Raw genomic sequence first — 15,695 nt, 5'->3', positions numbered from 1 at the left:
ATCTCTGCTCCCTGTGGTCGAGGGGATCTGACCCGCTTCCCTCACAGGTCTAGGTCCTTGGCGCTAAATGTACCTCAGTTCTCCTTCATGTGTCCCCCAAACCTGGGGTCTCTCATCATCTTGCCCAAGTTTTTTTGCAAAGCAAAAGCTGCAAGGCCTCATGAGGCCTTGGCCTGGAAGTGACCCAGAGTCACTTCCTCTACATACCCCTGGTTACCCGGTAAACCCAAATTTTAGCAAAAGGGAAACATATCTCCCCCTTGATGAGAATGGCAGAGTCGCAGTGCAAAAGGTCCTGTCTAATGGGAGGCATTATTGTAGGCATCCCTAGAAAAAAATCTACTTGCAAAGGGCTATCTTGTGAAGACAGTAACATAAGCTGATTGTTTCAATACAGTAATGAAATGACCATGTTTGCCTTTAATATAAGCATTATTGCTTCAGCCTGTAGTTTCTGCATAGAGCTCCGTCTATCTTGAACACGGTGCGGTGTTAGGTTTCTGAGAGGGCAACAGTAACTCACAGACTAACACCTGGAATATGGAAACTCACTTTCAGGTCACTGCAATTTAACAAATGCTCTAACTTGGCCCTAACATCATTACTGTCACAATATACTTCCCAGAAGTGGTTGTTTCCTGGAGCGTGCCCAGCCACCTACCTCACCCAGGTGTTTCCAATTACCTGTTCCCACTCGCATACCCAGGTAAGCCATCCTAGAATTAGTTCCTGGCTCAGCAGGAACAATATAAAAGCTGTGGGCGCGCAGCCGGAAGTTACTCTATACTCATGACCACCTGACTGTCCATCTCCCTACTCGTGCTTTCTGGCCTGAACACATCCTTGGGAAGCCAGCTCTGACTCTTCTGTGACCTTATCCCTCAAGCCTGCCCACCACCTGGTCCTGTGCCTTGGTCTGACTCTGACCTTTGGAATCCAACTCCTGGGCTGGTTCTGGGCTCCCTGAGTAACAGGTCCTAGCGTCGCTATACCTCTCTCAGTTCCAGGTTTGATAATCACTGTTGCCAGTAAATAAAGACGATACACGCGCCCTATTATGTGCATTAGGGAGATGGAGATGGGACACTACCAGCTTAGTCTAAAGCAATGCTGCCTGATAGAAATAAAATGTAAGCCACATGTTGAATTCAAAAATTTCTGTTAGCCACACTCCAAAAGTAAAAAGGCAAAACTAATTTTCAGGTTTCATTTAGCCCAATATATACAATATGTGATCATTTCAACACAAAATATCAAGATATTCTAAATTATTTTTCTGTGTGCTAAGTCATTGAGGTCCAGCACGTATCTCGCATTTATTTGCTGCATCTCAGTTCAGACTGGGCATGTTGGGTGTGCTCAGTGAGCACATGCAGCGGGGTGACCACCTGCAGGTCAGAGGCCAGGCCCGGAGTCGGTCGGCCTTGTGTAGGGAGGGAGGGTCCAGGTACTGCGTGATGCTCGCCCTAAGTCTGTTTGCTCCAGCTGCCACAGCTTCTGGAAGGGCTTCATGGAGGCCCCCCCATCTCGGCAGCAGAGCTGTAGGAATAATCCTCCTCTCCTCCCCCCTTTGTAACTGTCTCCACCTCTTGACTTTCCCTGCGGTGATTTCATCAGTGGTATCAACTAGGAGACAGCCGGAAAAGCAGCGTGACCAGCTCCTAATTTATGAGCACCTATATTTGAATGTTTGCCTTGAACCCATACAAACGGGCAACAATACCACCTCTCTGGGTATTCAGCCTACCCGGGGAGCAAGTACCTAGAGAGCCCCTTACAGGTATGTGGAAAGGCAGTGTTGAAGAGGAGAGGCAGGAACTCCTGAATTTTAGGGTGCATTACAATCACCTGAAAGGCCCGAACACAGGTTGCTGGCTTCTTCCAGCCCAGTTTCTCATTCACTAGGCCTGAGGTGGGGCCTGAGATGGGCATTTCTGAGAAGTTCCAGGGCTAAGCTGAGCCCACTGTCTGGGGACCACACTGAGAACCACTGCTTTTGGGTGGAGCTCAAATTTGGAATCAGATCCTCCTGTGTTCAAACACCGGCTCCAGGACTTAACCTGGTAACTTCTGGCAGGTTCTCTAATCTTCCAGTTCCTCAGAACAATAATAATAGTACTTACTTCATACGGTTGTTCTTAGGATTAAATAGGTCAATATAGGTAAAGTGCCTGGAACAGTGCCTGGGATATAGTGAGTGTTTAAAGACTATTAGGTATCATGATGATGATGGTGACAACGATAATTACGTAGCCTGCGAGGGTTATTGGTGCCTGGGAGGATCTAGTTTCTCTCCATGATCAAATTTTTGCACCCATATATGGCATGGGGAGGGAGGACTGAAAGGGTGGAGTGAACTTAATCCTGATTCTATTAGTCAGAGCCACAGAATTTTATAGCTGGAAGGGGCCTCAGAGATGTTCTCATCCAATTCAATTCATTTTAGAGGTGAAGCAACTGAAACCAGGGAGATTACGTGACTTAAAGTCACATACTTGGTTAGTAGAGCTGGGAGTAGACTCTTGATTCCCCTTCTAGCATTCTTTTTACTGCATTAGATGAACACGCATCTTCATGTAAAAATTCAATTAGAAATGGTTGTTAGGAATAGCTGCACGGACGGCTGTGGGCTAGCCTGGGGACCCAGTTGGTATTCATGGAAAATGTGGGTGCGGGTGCCAGGTGCCGGGCGCTCTGCTACAGTCTGACAGTATCTCAGGGGAGGATAAACAAGGCGGATGCTACGCTTGGCTTATGGACCGCCAACATGTATATATGAAGAGTGTCTTAAAGTTCAACATTTGATTTAAGAAAGAACTCCTGAGACATAAACCCCAGCAGTACCCAGATGACAGTAGGTGTGGACGCGTTCTAAAACCTTTCTCCCAGGCGTGACTATCCTTATCCACAGTTCTTGCTGAGGGCGCGGGTCAGGAAGCCATGGGTAAGCCAGGTGGCCTGGGTCTAGACGGACTCTCCTCCCCACTCCCTTATCATGGATGCAGACCTGACGTCTTCTGGGCCAGTGAGAGCCTCCAAAGAGTCCAGCAGGAGACCCAGAGACTGAACGGGTGGTAGCGCACTGAGCACGGGTGCTGCACCACTGGGTCAGCCAGTGCCGCTGAGGCCAAGGGACGGCCTGCGGGAGACGCGGAGCCAAGCACAGACGCGTGTTTGGGTGGAGGAGTGAGAAAAGACAGACTACAAGGCTGGGGGGCAGTGAGTGGGGAGACGCACAGACAAACTGGAAAGCAGACTTCACCTCCCAGTTCCTGTCAAGTACCCCGATACTCTTATGATAAATCTCTTTTTCCTTGAATTTCTCTGAGTTGGCTTCTGCTTCTCGTGCCAATGAACTGAGATGATGACAGCTGCAGATGGAACAGGACTCTCGGAACTTTGCTGAGTCTGAGTGTGTGGGACCCACCACGTCCCAGGCTCTGTACTCGGTGCGAAGAGGCAGTTCCAGAGGCGACAGGGCACCCCTGGGGGCAGGCCTCCGAATCCACGCAGAAGGCTGCCGGGGGCCAACAGCAGCCCCAGCGACGTAAGGCCAGTGAGACAGATGCCAGCAGGAAAGGAGGCACGGGAGCGCAAGGGAGGAGTCGGAGGGTTCAGAGGACTCCTCGCCTGAGTCGTAATCCCAGTGAGCACACACGCTCACTGCCCGGGCCTGGGCTCCTCTGGAGACGGCCGGCTAGGACGCACGGACCATCTTTCCAACCGGAAGGCAGTGTCTCATTGAACCTGGGCATGTAAACTCATTTCAAACGTGTTTCTCCACAACGTCCTCCTTCACAAAAATCAGGATTTCAAATTGAAAGTCACTCTCTCAACACTCTTAAAACTACACTTGAATGGATTTGGATTTCATCATTATGCCTTTAATTCTGGGTTGCTAAATACAAGAAGATCCCAACATAAACAGTGCTGTTCTTTTGGGAGGTCAAAGTGCCCTTATTGACTTGATCTTATCCATGAGCAGAACGCTTCTGTAATCATAATTATTTCCTAGATGCTGACTCTGTAATGTCCTTTACTGAATGAGATGAAAAGGGAAGCGTTTTATTTAAGACATTTACTGTAGCAGCAATATTGGAGCCTGGTGATAGGGGAAGAAAGAAACTCCACTATATATAAAAAGCAATAATTTAGGGACAACTTTCCCTCCAAAAAGAGTCCCTCCATACTACTGAAAATTGAACAAAAAGCCCCTTTGTGTTCTCCAAATAAAAAAAAAAAAATCAAGAGTGCTCCTAAAAGTTCAATTATTTTGAAAACACATAGATGGTGACAGGAGACTTTTGGAGGGAGCATTTATAAATCCAGGTGAAATCTAGAAAAACAAGCCTTTAATACATTAAGTTAACATTTTCCAAATATTTAACTTATCAGGTATTTGGAAATTCTAAAATGTTCAAGAAATATTTCTAAAAATCTTTAGTGAAGCTCACCTCAAATTACCAGACTCTGGAGGATAAACATTTATTTTTGGTGACTAAAATTTCCAGGAGTCTGACGAGTATCAGTGACTGCTCGAGATCCGTTATTAACAATAAAAAATTGTAATAATAAGTAATGTCATTTAGCAAACGCTAAAGGTCAAGAGCTGAGGAGCAAGAGATCTTCTCTGTTACTATAACACAACATTTTTCACATTCACTTCATATGAATGAACAATGTCTTCATTGTTTTCCTGAACACTAATTTAGTGTTGTATTTTTTTGCTTGTGTCAATGAGTGTCAAAATATTGTTCTTTAAATACATGAAAGTATTTGCATAGAGCTTTATTACTGATCTTCAGATGTTAGCCAGGGGCAAAACACAACAGAGACGCTCCAGTTGGGAAATCTCACTACCCATGAAAAGCAAGAGTCTAACAATATTCTGCTTTTCTGCCAATTTTTTTTCCTCCCAAGTACACAATGGTTTATTTACCCCACAACTGGTGAGGTTGAAAGCAGCGTGGAGCCCGGGACAGCCCGACTTCCACTACAGGAGGCAGGGACTCCAGTTCCCTGAAAGTGAAACAGAAAGTCTACAAAAGGACACGAACCCCTGAAGAGGAAGCTCGGGGATCCTGGCGTGAATCACAACACGGTCTACACCGATGACAGAGAAAGCCAGAACCCTGGTGTCGCCCGACAATGAGTGGCGGGACCGGGCGGCCCTCCTCCCACCGGCCTTCCTGCAGCGCCCATCGCCGTCTGCGCCCACCCTGGTGCTGAGGGCAACCAGGGCCCGCTTCGGGGCTCCCGGGGACGAGGGCCTGTCCCGGCCGCAGCCCCCCCCCCCGCCCCCGGGCCCGACCCGGCGCCGGGACAGCCGAGCAAAGGCCACGCTCGCAGGCGAGCCGCCAGACAGGCCCTTCGAGTCAAGTGCCGGCTTGCAGACGCAGGAGCTCGCCGAGGAGACAACCGCCACAATGTGCTTATTGAGCACCGAGGGCTCCTGACGCAAGCCTTGGCTGGGGACCATCTGCGCCTCATCCCTTCAGTCTCCAGCTTTCAGAGCAAGAGAGCACTTGGGGAGCGGCCCCTACGAGAGACAGACACTAACTCCACCGTCGGACCTCCCCCGGGAGCTGTGCAGCGCCTGGGTCCTCCAGCCGAGCGTGCTAGACGCCTCACCCGCACGGGCCTGTGCGCCCCTCCAGGGAACGTGACAGGGGCTCCGTCTCGTTGCACCTACTGAGAGTACAACGGTGTTTAGAAGCCCTCGACCTGATACCACTTCGAAACGAGATCTTTGTCTTCTCTGAGACGCTAGGTAATGTCGGTAGCTGTTTTGCAAGCAGCGCCCTCGATGCAAGGAGCAGCTGCTGAACGTGGATCCAAGAAGCTGGTAACTTCAAGCGCTAAGGTGTCCGCAGGCGGAATGTTCAGTATGCCTTGACTGCTCTGGAAGATAGGCAAATCCGCAGCTCCCATTTCTACTAAAGTCTTTCTAAGATCATAGAAGGACAAACGCAAGTGGGTGAGGGTGACCAATGCTGTCAGAGCTTCAGGCCATATTCTAAGACGTTGCCCACCGTGGGCCATCGGGTCATCCACGGATGTGACACTAAAATAAGGAGTCCTTTCCTGTTAGGCCAGCTCCAACATTCAGGGTGTGTCTTCTGGAATAAATCCTCTTGAACAAAATTTAAAAAGAACAAATTTAGTGCAAAGTCCAGGGAGAGGACCATGTAGTAGTAAGTGGGCTGAAGAATCAGCGAATTAAGTCTTTAAGAAAGACAATCAGTAAAGCAATTCTCCAAGGGCACGGAGATAAATTCCCAGTGTCTCCCCACAAGTAAACCAGCTGCCAAGTGATAAATCCTCTAGTCCCAGGGCACTATCCTCACTATCTGCTTAGGCCTCCAGAAGCATGTGTCCACAGACATTAAAGGGTTTGGTCAGGGAGAGAATGTACATGCTTGGCTGTCGTGACAGTTACACAATTGTTCCTGCCTTTCTTTTTCCTTTCAAATAGATTGCCTATGTGTGACGGACTCCAGAACAAACAGGGACGGGGGGAAAAAAATCAAGCATTGTATTTCTATCAGTGAAACGGGCTGCAGGTTTACCCGGGAGGGAACATCCCAGCCATCCTGCTGGCCGGATGACCCATAAAGCAATGAGAACCAGTTTCTCAGTTTGCATGACTCACTCTTGTCTCCAACTCAATATCAGATTGGTTTAAAACTTTGCTGGCACCATTGAGAAAAAAGGACAAGTTACTGGATGTTTGCTAGTAATGGTTAATGCCCCCCCCACCCCGCCTGGGGGGCACAGATGTCCCGTCCGGTTGGAGGAAAGCAGCACCACCTGCTGAAACTCCCGTCCACTGTAGCTGAGAACAGCCGTTCCTCCCCAGCACCCCACCTGCCAGTCCGGAGGGTCGTGGGAGAACAGAACCGGGCATCACAGAACCGCCTGCTTCTCAGCGGATTCAGCTCCTCATGGAGCCACTAGAGGTGGAGGTTAAGACCGAAGGAGCCAAGGAAAGAAAAGTATTTTCTGTTATTTTTTTATTTTTTATTTTTTTTAATGATCTTATTCCCAGCAGTAAACAGTGCTGCGATCTTAGGAGCTTTTCCTATGAGCACCTGGGTACTTTCATACAAGATAGGAGACAATTCTTTAGAACTGGGGCTGTGGTGTGAGACTGAATACCAAACACACCCTGGAAATGAAGCCCTGGAGCTGGATGTGGGAGCTGCGAGAATCGCAGAGATGAAGGCTGTATGTTTATTCGCCTTTGCAAATGAACTGTTTTTACAGGAAAATAGGCAGTCATAAGGACAGTCTTAATATTATGTAGTGAAAAGAACTCGGACAGAAGTCCTAAGACTCTGGGCTTGTCACTTGAGGTCAGCCACTTATTTCACTCTTGATTTTCTTACACAGGTTACGGGGTTTTGGGTATCCCATTAGATAATCTATTGAAAGCACTTTGTGATCTACTGAATGTTATTGCTGTTACAAACGATAATATTATTGGAGAAAATTCCTGGGTTAATGCCTAAGAGATCAGTGTTCCATAACGATCACTGAGATATGATGTGATAATTCCATTGACTGTTATTATACTTAAAACACAGCATTTTTCAGTGAACTAATTCTTTAAAAAAAATGTGTTTCAGAACAGAATCTGGGGTTTCAACATTTCCATTCTTAAGAATTTCTGATTCCTTGCCCAAAATAGGTCAGTTATATTCAAGTTCTGAAAGAGCACAAAAATCCTGGCCACTTGTATATTTGTCTTATATGCGGGTTTCTGCTATTTCAGGAAAGTAGATCTGTATTATACATACAGGTAGATGTTTTAGAGGGGCTTCAAGTATTTTTTTTTCGGAATAGTTAGCTTCATTGATTGTTGTTGGGTAGTGTTCTTTTGTTCAAGTGTTCCTAAACAGTACACAGTTGTTGACAGAGGTTTTTTTCCAATATGATTCTCAATGGAGAAGAGAAACCCATTAGTAGAGCCTGAATGGAGGAGTGATCAGAAGACTGAAATAAATGAAATCTTTAAAGGAACAAAATAAGACCTTTTAAAAGGGATCAGTTAACTGGAGATAGTGCTTTCTGGAACTGGGTTCTAACTTAAGCATAATAACAGCTCTAATGCCACCTTTTATTTAACATCATTTCCCTAATTATCTTGGTCTAAGTGTTTCCAAACTTCATGGTTTATTTTGGCCTCGGGAGCGGCTACCTCGGCGGGCTGTCTTCCCCAAGCAGGGGATGGTGGCAACATGAAGGTTAGGGGAAACGCGACCCTGAACAGGCAGCAGGAAGGCCGTGGCCTGGGAGGCTGCTGCGGACAGGTAAGGGGCCGCGGGGGGCAATGACCCGCAGGAGGAGGAGCGGGCCCACGGAAAGCCTCCGCGCCCCTCCTTCTGGTGGGGATCCTCAGGTGAGCTCCCTCCGTTCCTTACAAACGGCAGTCGCTTCCTGGTCTGATTTCACAGATGGGGAAACTGAGCCTCGCTGGGGGGCGCGGGTCACGCGGTGGCAGGAGCAGGAACAGAAGGCAGGTGTCCGGGGCCCGGGCCAGTTTCCCATGCAACGCACCTCGTCCAGATGCAGCCGCGGCCGGGTCAGGTTTGCAGGGCCCGGGGCGCACGGCTCGGCCTGGCGGGGGGCCACAGCCCGTCCCTGACCCCATCCCTGGCACGTCCCTGTCCCCGTCCCCATCCCATCTCCATCCCGTCCCCGTCCCTGGCCCATCCCCACCCCGTCCCCAGCCCTGTCCCATCCCCATCCCCACACCAGCTCTGCACTGGGGACCTGGGCCCAAGCTGGGGGCAGCCATGGGAGCGCCCCGGGCAGGGGATTGGCGGCCCTGCGTGGGTCCCCAGCGCCTTGACACCTTTGAGTCGGTGAATCATCATCATCATCATCATCATCATCATCATCATCATCAGAACAGAGACACTGGGACGGGGGAGGCGCGGCAGGTGCAAGCTGACCCCGGGGCCTCGGACAGCACTGCCCGGCTTCCGGAGACCAGGAACCTGTCCCCGCGGGCCCCGGCCACGACAGGCCAAGCCTTGCGGGCCCGCAGCCCCTGAGGCCACCGTGCCGGGAGCAAAGGGCGGGGAGCCTGCTGAGAACAGTGCAGAAACGGGCACACTTCTCTGCCAGCATTTATCATGCACGTGGTCAGGAGGAAGCGCCCGGCGGACGGGCCATCTACTTGGAAGGCCGGCTCGGGTCCTGCGGGGCGCGGGCCAGGCCCCCGGTCGGCGGCTCCTTACAGGGGTCGCGGATCTGAGATGCTAAACACTGGGAGTCACATTAAAAAAATGAAAACAACAAAACCCTCTCAAATTTTAACTGTCAGCTTCAACAGTGCGACGTGTCACCGGGACCAAGGGCGCCCCAGAGAGGAGGGCCGAGCGCCCCGGGGCGGCGGGTGCTCCCGGAGGGAGGGATCTGACCCCAGGGCTCTCCTGGCACATCCACCGCAGGGCGCACAGGGCGCACCGGACTTCATTCGGTTTATCAGAAAACACGGCTCTCCCGGAAAACAGACTGAAGCTATCGCTCCTTGGTTAGTTGTTTACAATCTAGATGCCACATTTAAGAAATGTTTTCCTACTTTTCTGAAATTCTTCCTATAGGGAATATAAACCACAAAGAGAATACAGTTTTAAAACCGGAACGTACTTTCCAAGCCCCCTTCGCCCCAAATTTCATTAAATGCACAAGAGAAAACCCCCCTTTGTAAAACAGCTAATATGATTACGGAATAATCAGTTGCAGAGGCCGTGCGGTGCGTAGCGACCACCGCCACCCCGGGCCAGAGCGCGCTCGGCAGGAACCAGGGAACTCCGCGTTTGGAAAGTAAAAATACCAGCTTATCTAAAGTACATTTGGGGTTAAGAAAAAAAGGGGAAAAAAGGCAAGAGGACGCGCCAAGCAGAACTCCGCGGCCTGCAGCGTGGCCCGGGCACCTTTCGGAGCGGCTCCCCGCGAGGGCCCGGCCGCCACCTCCCTGGGGCCCGACGCCCCGACGGCCCTGGAGCCAGGCCCGAGGGGCTGAGAGAGACGTCAAGCAAGTGCTGAAAAGGTGCCTCGAGGATCTGCCAGCGGAGTCTGGGCGAGTTTCTCTGCAGATTCTCTGGGGGCTGCTGCTTTCCAATTTCTCAGGAATGTTTAATTCTCCTCATCCCTTCCCCGAATCCCTCTCTGGAGAGGTCAGGGAAGCCTGTGACATCCCCGGAGGGCACTGCCTGACTAAATTAGCATGAGATAACTCTGGACTCTCTTCCAAACATGAAAATACAAGGGAGAGAATTTCATTAAAAGCAGAAGACTAGGTGATCCAAGTTAATCCCCGCCCTAAGCCGCTGTAGACATGCTCAGTGTTTGTGTTCGACTCTCCTCTCTGCGACAGGGTTCACCGGCTCCACTGCCAGCGACGCGAAGGGCCCAACCTGACCTCAGCTGACCAAATCTCTGTTGCATAATAAAGGTAAAATGTGGGTTTGCTGGTGTTGAAATGCGTATTTAGCCTGTTTGTGTGTTACTATATGAAGCAGTGAGATCCCAAGGCCAAAAATAAACAGTTTGGTACTTCGGTCTTTAAATATCTTTTAAATTAGGAAACAGGAAGCTTTAATAGGTAACATGAGTCATTAACCATATGTAGGTGTGTAAACATGGGAATATCTAATGTCAATTCAGTAAGGCCTTATAATGTCATAGGGACATGCTTTCTATTATATCCACAAATATTTGAAAGAACACATTGTAAATATTTAGAATGACGGTACAATTAATAAGATCTGTTCAAAAAGTGCAAGGGCAACCATTTTATCATTTGCTCTAAAATATTTAATTAGAAGAACAGCTCTAAAAAGAGGTATCAGTGCAGCCCGTTTATGAAATAGGACCAACACATGATCCAAGAATTCAGACTTGGATGCACATCCCAGAGCTCTTCTGCTTCAACCAGGGAAGTACGACGTTTACGGATTCTTTGATGAATAAGTGTTTCTTGTTCGCTATTACACCGTAACGTATATTGTTTTGCTTTGATTTAAAAAATCTTTCGTGTCTTCTGAATATCCACAGTTTATTCATCTGTTGACATTCTGCAGACTAAAAGTTACGCCGTGCGCTTGAAAACACTCTGTGCGTGCCCTCGTTGACATTTTTAACTTTGGATTCCTTTTCATAGCCCTTGACCACTGTAAGAGATACAGAGAGATAATATTGCCCTGGATGAGGGACAATGGCCTACTTTGTCGGATTATACTACTACAGACAGCAAAGTACTCAGTGATAAAAATTGTTTGCTAGTCTCTTATAGTTTGCATTAGGTTATCTGCCGATGTAACTCTTCCCAGGAAAGTCCTCTATTTTGAGGACTAATGATTCTGTGTAACATGCCCCTAATTACTTCACTACAGCCTCACAACAATGACTGACGCCAACTGAATACGTAGCGGATGATGGCCAATCCATCCTACATTTATGGAGACAGAAGGCACTCTACCCTCAAGAAGCACCCACGGCAACAGAAGATATGTAATGTCTTCCGAGAAAATAAAGATCTCGGGTATCAAAAGTTGGGTTAGGAAACTCTCTCAAAGCTGAGGGGGAGGGGGCATTTCGTTATTTCCTCTTTTTTTTTTTTTTCTTTTTAAGCCTGTGTTTATCACTTCTCAGCTGAAATATAAGCCACATTCAGACCGAAGCAATGCACATATGAATACAGGAAACGGTGATGGAATGGACTGGCGTCCTCCCTGCCCTTTTTTAAATCTACCATGGGCATTTTCAGGATGGCTGGTGTGACTCAGTGAAATCTGTGGCCATAGAACTGTGCTGTTAATTAGGAAATGGGAAGACTGAAGCCCAAGCTTCAACCTTGCTAGTTTTAAGCTCTAACAAACCAAAATCAATTAACTCAGACATAAAATGTTGACAGCCTTTAAGTCACACAGAGGTTAAATCTAACTTTCTGGTGATTTTGATGTTTTGTTACGAATGCTGAATAAAATCTTAAGAGATTTTGTGGCTGTTTAATTTTTTAAAGCAGTAATTATTAACATGACTCATTATGTGGGTCATGGAATCCTCCGAGAACCGAAAAATAAGATGAATTCCTTCTTCACTGAAAAACTTGCATCTGTGTGAGCCCACGCATGGGCACGTTTTTGCCTGAGCTTTTAGGAGATTCACATATATTCCCTAAAGACCATCTCTGGACCCTGGGTTAGAAAACACTACAATTTCCACTGATCCTTTGCTCATAAAGGTCAGGTTTTAGGCACTGCACTGTGAGCTGTGTGGGAGATCAAGAAATACAGTGTATAGTCCTTGCTGCGGAGAAGAGGACCATGAAGTAGATACAGGTGAAGCTGTAGACACTGTCAATACAACTGCTTGAAAGCATTCCTAGGATGGCAGTTTCCTCGTTTGTGATCTGGAGTCCTGTGACAGTGACCCCCAGCACTGGGAGGGAGACAAAAGGAGTGAACAGTGCTTTCTTTGTAAGTGGCAAACCACTGTGCAAATGTTAGTTGTTGGTTTTATGAAGTCAAACTTGCCTTCCTGTTCTGAAAGCCAACCACTGAGTAGTAAAGCAAAAACCACTACCAGGAAAGTAGAAGTGAAAAGGAGGAGAATTAATCAGAAGCATCCATAATGGTCTTCTTAATGAGGGCAGAAGGTCATTCGGCAGAAAGCATCCAATCAACTGTTTTGAAAGGATTTTTTGAAATGATGATTCTTTAGGGGCACCTGGGTGGCTCAGTGAGTTAGGTGTCTGCCTTCGGCTCAGGTCAGGATCCTGGAGTCCAGGGATCAAGCCCCACATTGGGCTCCCTGCTCAGCAGGGAGTCTCCTTCTCCCTCACCCCTCTTGTGCTCTCTCTCGCTCTCTCTTGCTCTCCAAGGCTTTTAAAAAATAGAATAAGATGATGATTCTTTTAAAAAAATAAAGCTGCCAACATAATAAATAAAGAAGCATCTGCCAGGCTGTGTACAGCAGCAAAGGGCTCTGACTTACTTAATGCATTCTTCATTTGGTCCATAAGACGCATAAATAAAATCAGCTAAAATTAAATAAATATCATAAGTAAAAGATATATAAGATACTCACTTTTGAAATTCACTTATTTCTCATACATTATATGCTAAAACACCTGTGCCTCCTCTGGCACTCAAACATTGTATTCTTCTGAAGCTAACATAGCTAAGCTTGAAAATATGATTCACCTGGGGCGTGTCAGCTGCAGGACAGTCAGACAAACCATATTCACTTTCAACTGAAGCCCGCTGAGGATGGCTTTGATGGTGGCTTCTTGTGTCTTCCCTTTCTCTTAGGACACAGCGAGAAACCATGAGGAAAGCCTGGGCATTGGACAGACCCTACGTGGAATCCCAGCTCTGTTACTTAATGTCTAGGAGGCTGGGCAAGTCACTGCAACTGTAAAAGAAGAGTAACAGTGCCTCTTGTGAGGGCTTCAAAAAAAGTAAATTGGAAAATGAATGTAAAGTGTCTATAACAATGGCCGGTACATAGTAATAGATCAATAAAATGGTTGCTACCATTAATTACCCAGTTCCAATCCCACAGTTTTAGAGCACTACATGTTTCCTAAAACACCCGGCTCCCAGGGGCGCCCCCCCGAGAGCAACAAACTTAGAACTAAATAAGCACGTGTTATTGTTTCACTCTTATCCCTGAGAAAACCATGGATGAGATCAGTTAATTGATTTGCAAAGTCCCACAGTGGTAGAAGTAAGAAGTGGTCCAGTTGAAAACTGACGGTTTTATAACATCAGATATGTCCAGCCAGGAGAACATCCTTTGTTACCAGCATCTATGGGTACAGCGGGGGTAGTTGAGCCCAGCTCTATTCATATCATAAATATTCAACAGAAGGAAAAAGAGAGGAGCTCTCTGGGACGTGTGAACAAATAATATGGAGACGATCAGTCTCAAGAGAAACTTAAGAGTGTAGGAAAGACAAGGGAGATGAGGCAAAGAGGTTTTTGCTGGCTTCTAAGAGCAACAGCAAGAACAGCCGTGCAAGCAGAAACCTGCACTTACTGAGGTTTACATTTGGACAGACTAGAAGAATGATATTTATGACAACAGCACAAGAGTGCGTCAAGGTACACACTGCCCTTTTGTAATCTCCAGAATCTCATGCTATTTTCACTTAACTGCTACAAGGAAAATAAAGCAGGAGACCAAAATCAAAACCCAATGTGCACTCTCTGTCTTTTAAATTCCTGAGGATGGGGCAAGGAAGGAATATGCTAAGGAAAAAGAGAAACGTGTTCTTAATGATTGAGAAGCACTTGTACAGTTCATCCCTGAACAACGCATGGGCTGGGGATGCTGACCAACCATCCAGGTGAAAATCGGCATGGAGCTCTGGACTCCCGGAAAACGTAACTACGCATGGCCTGCTGTCGAGCAGAAGCCTTGCTGGTAACACATAGAGTGAACATATACTCCCTATGCCACCTACATTCTACACTGTATTCCTGCAACAGAGTAAGCTACAGATGTTAGGAAAAGCACAAGGAAAATACATTTACAGCACGGTACTACAGCGAAGAAAGTTTGTGTGTGAGTGGACCCACACAGTCCAAGTCCGTGCTGCTCGAGGGTCAACAGTACTTACTTGCACCAAGCCATTGCACAAAAGGGTTCTGGGTGTCCCAGGACCCACTAATCAGAGCTGTACAAATGAAAAGAGAGGGCTGCCACCGGGACGGGCACGTGTGGCGACTAGAGGAAAATCTGAGTGTACCTGGGTAACAGAAGAGAGCAATCCACTTTGAAAGAGGCCGGCTATCAGCTAAGAACTAGCGGTAAGCAGTTCCAACTGCTACTGGATGGCCTGGCCCAGTTCTCAATTAGTAATGTCCACCTAACATGCGAGTTCTACGCGGTCACTTCCTCTTGAGACAACGTGGAGAAGAAACTCTATTGAAGTAGTCATATCTTTTTCCAAGAATGAGTTAATCAGACTGTAGTCTCCTTGGAAAGAATAGAGGAGATTTTAACATAAAAGGGTTCAGCTTGTTTTAAAAAAAAATATCAAATCCATTAACAGTTTATGAGTATCTTTGAGTTCAAATATTTACTATTGGGTCAAAAGTTCAAATCGCTATACATGATACATTTTTGAAAAAACACATTAGTTGAATTTTGGACTAGTAGTTCAAACTTAAAGCACAGAGATGACTTTAACTATTTAAAATCAATATTGGAATAACATATAAAAATTAAAGAAAGTCGTGAACGAAGGCCATGACCATTGTTTTCCCTTGCAAAATTCCCAAAGAGTACTGAATATGCTGGCGACAAGGCCTTATAAATAAATGAATTAAAAACATAAGAATTCTAGTTCCCTCTCCTCTCCTCTTAGCTACACTGTTAATATAAATATAGCTACAGAATAAAGGATAGTATATTATCTGGTGTGGAGAGATATACTGTCTTCTTAATTCACTTGTGCCTCATCACTCCTGTGTCACAGGGTTTAGCCTCCCCCTCTTGTGGAAATAACATCCTTGTACAGCATCTATCATGCGGTCTTTCTGCATACATGGAGGATACACAGAGTAATGAGTTGATATGAGATATGGAGTAGATCCCATAAGTAAGAGAGGCAGGCTCTCGGATGAATTACGAGGGTTATTCCTTCACAGCTGCAGATAGTTTTCATATTTTGT

At 47.0% G+C, this 15,695-nt stretch overlaps 2 protein-coding genes across 3 annotated transcripts in view; one reads left to right on the top strand and one right to left on the bottom strand.

Annotated features, from left to right (window-relative positions):
* GMDS (GDP-mannose 4,6-dehydratase) overlaps window positions 1-15,695 on the bottom strand; it is a 574,889-nt gene that overhangs the window by 115,842 nt on the left and 443,352 nt on the right. The window lies entirely within an intron of this gene.
* Window positions 5,339-12,009, top strand: LOC140626307 (uncharacterized). Of its 2 annotated transcripts, XM_072814022.1 has the most exons (4): window positions 5,339-8,312; window positions 8,457-10,465; window positions 11,406-11,554; window positions 11,665-12,009. In XM_072814022.1, the coding sequence occupies exons 1-2, from the start codon at window positions 8,241-8,243 to the stop codon at window positions 9,057-9,059; spliced, it is 675 nt and encodes a 224-aa protein (XP_072670123.1). In that variant the 5' UTR covers window positions 5,339-8,240; the 3' UTR covers window positions 9,060-10,465; window positions 11,406-11,554; window positions 11,665-12,009. The 2 variants fall into 2 exon arrangements, with proteins under 2 accessions (XP_072670123.1, XP_072670122.1); XM_072814021.1 differs by having other exon boundaries at window positions 11,406-12,009.

This window comes from Canis lupus, chromosome 37, assembly GCF_048164855.1.
Source record: "Canis lupus baileyi chromosome 37, mCanLup2.hap1, whole genome shotgun sequence".
NCBI lineage: Eukaryota > Metazoa > Chordata > Mammalia > Carnivora > Canidae > Canis > Canis lupus.
This window is presented reverse-complemented; position numbering and strand designations above follow the sequence as displayed.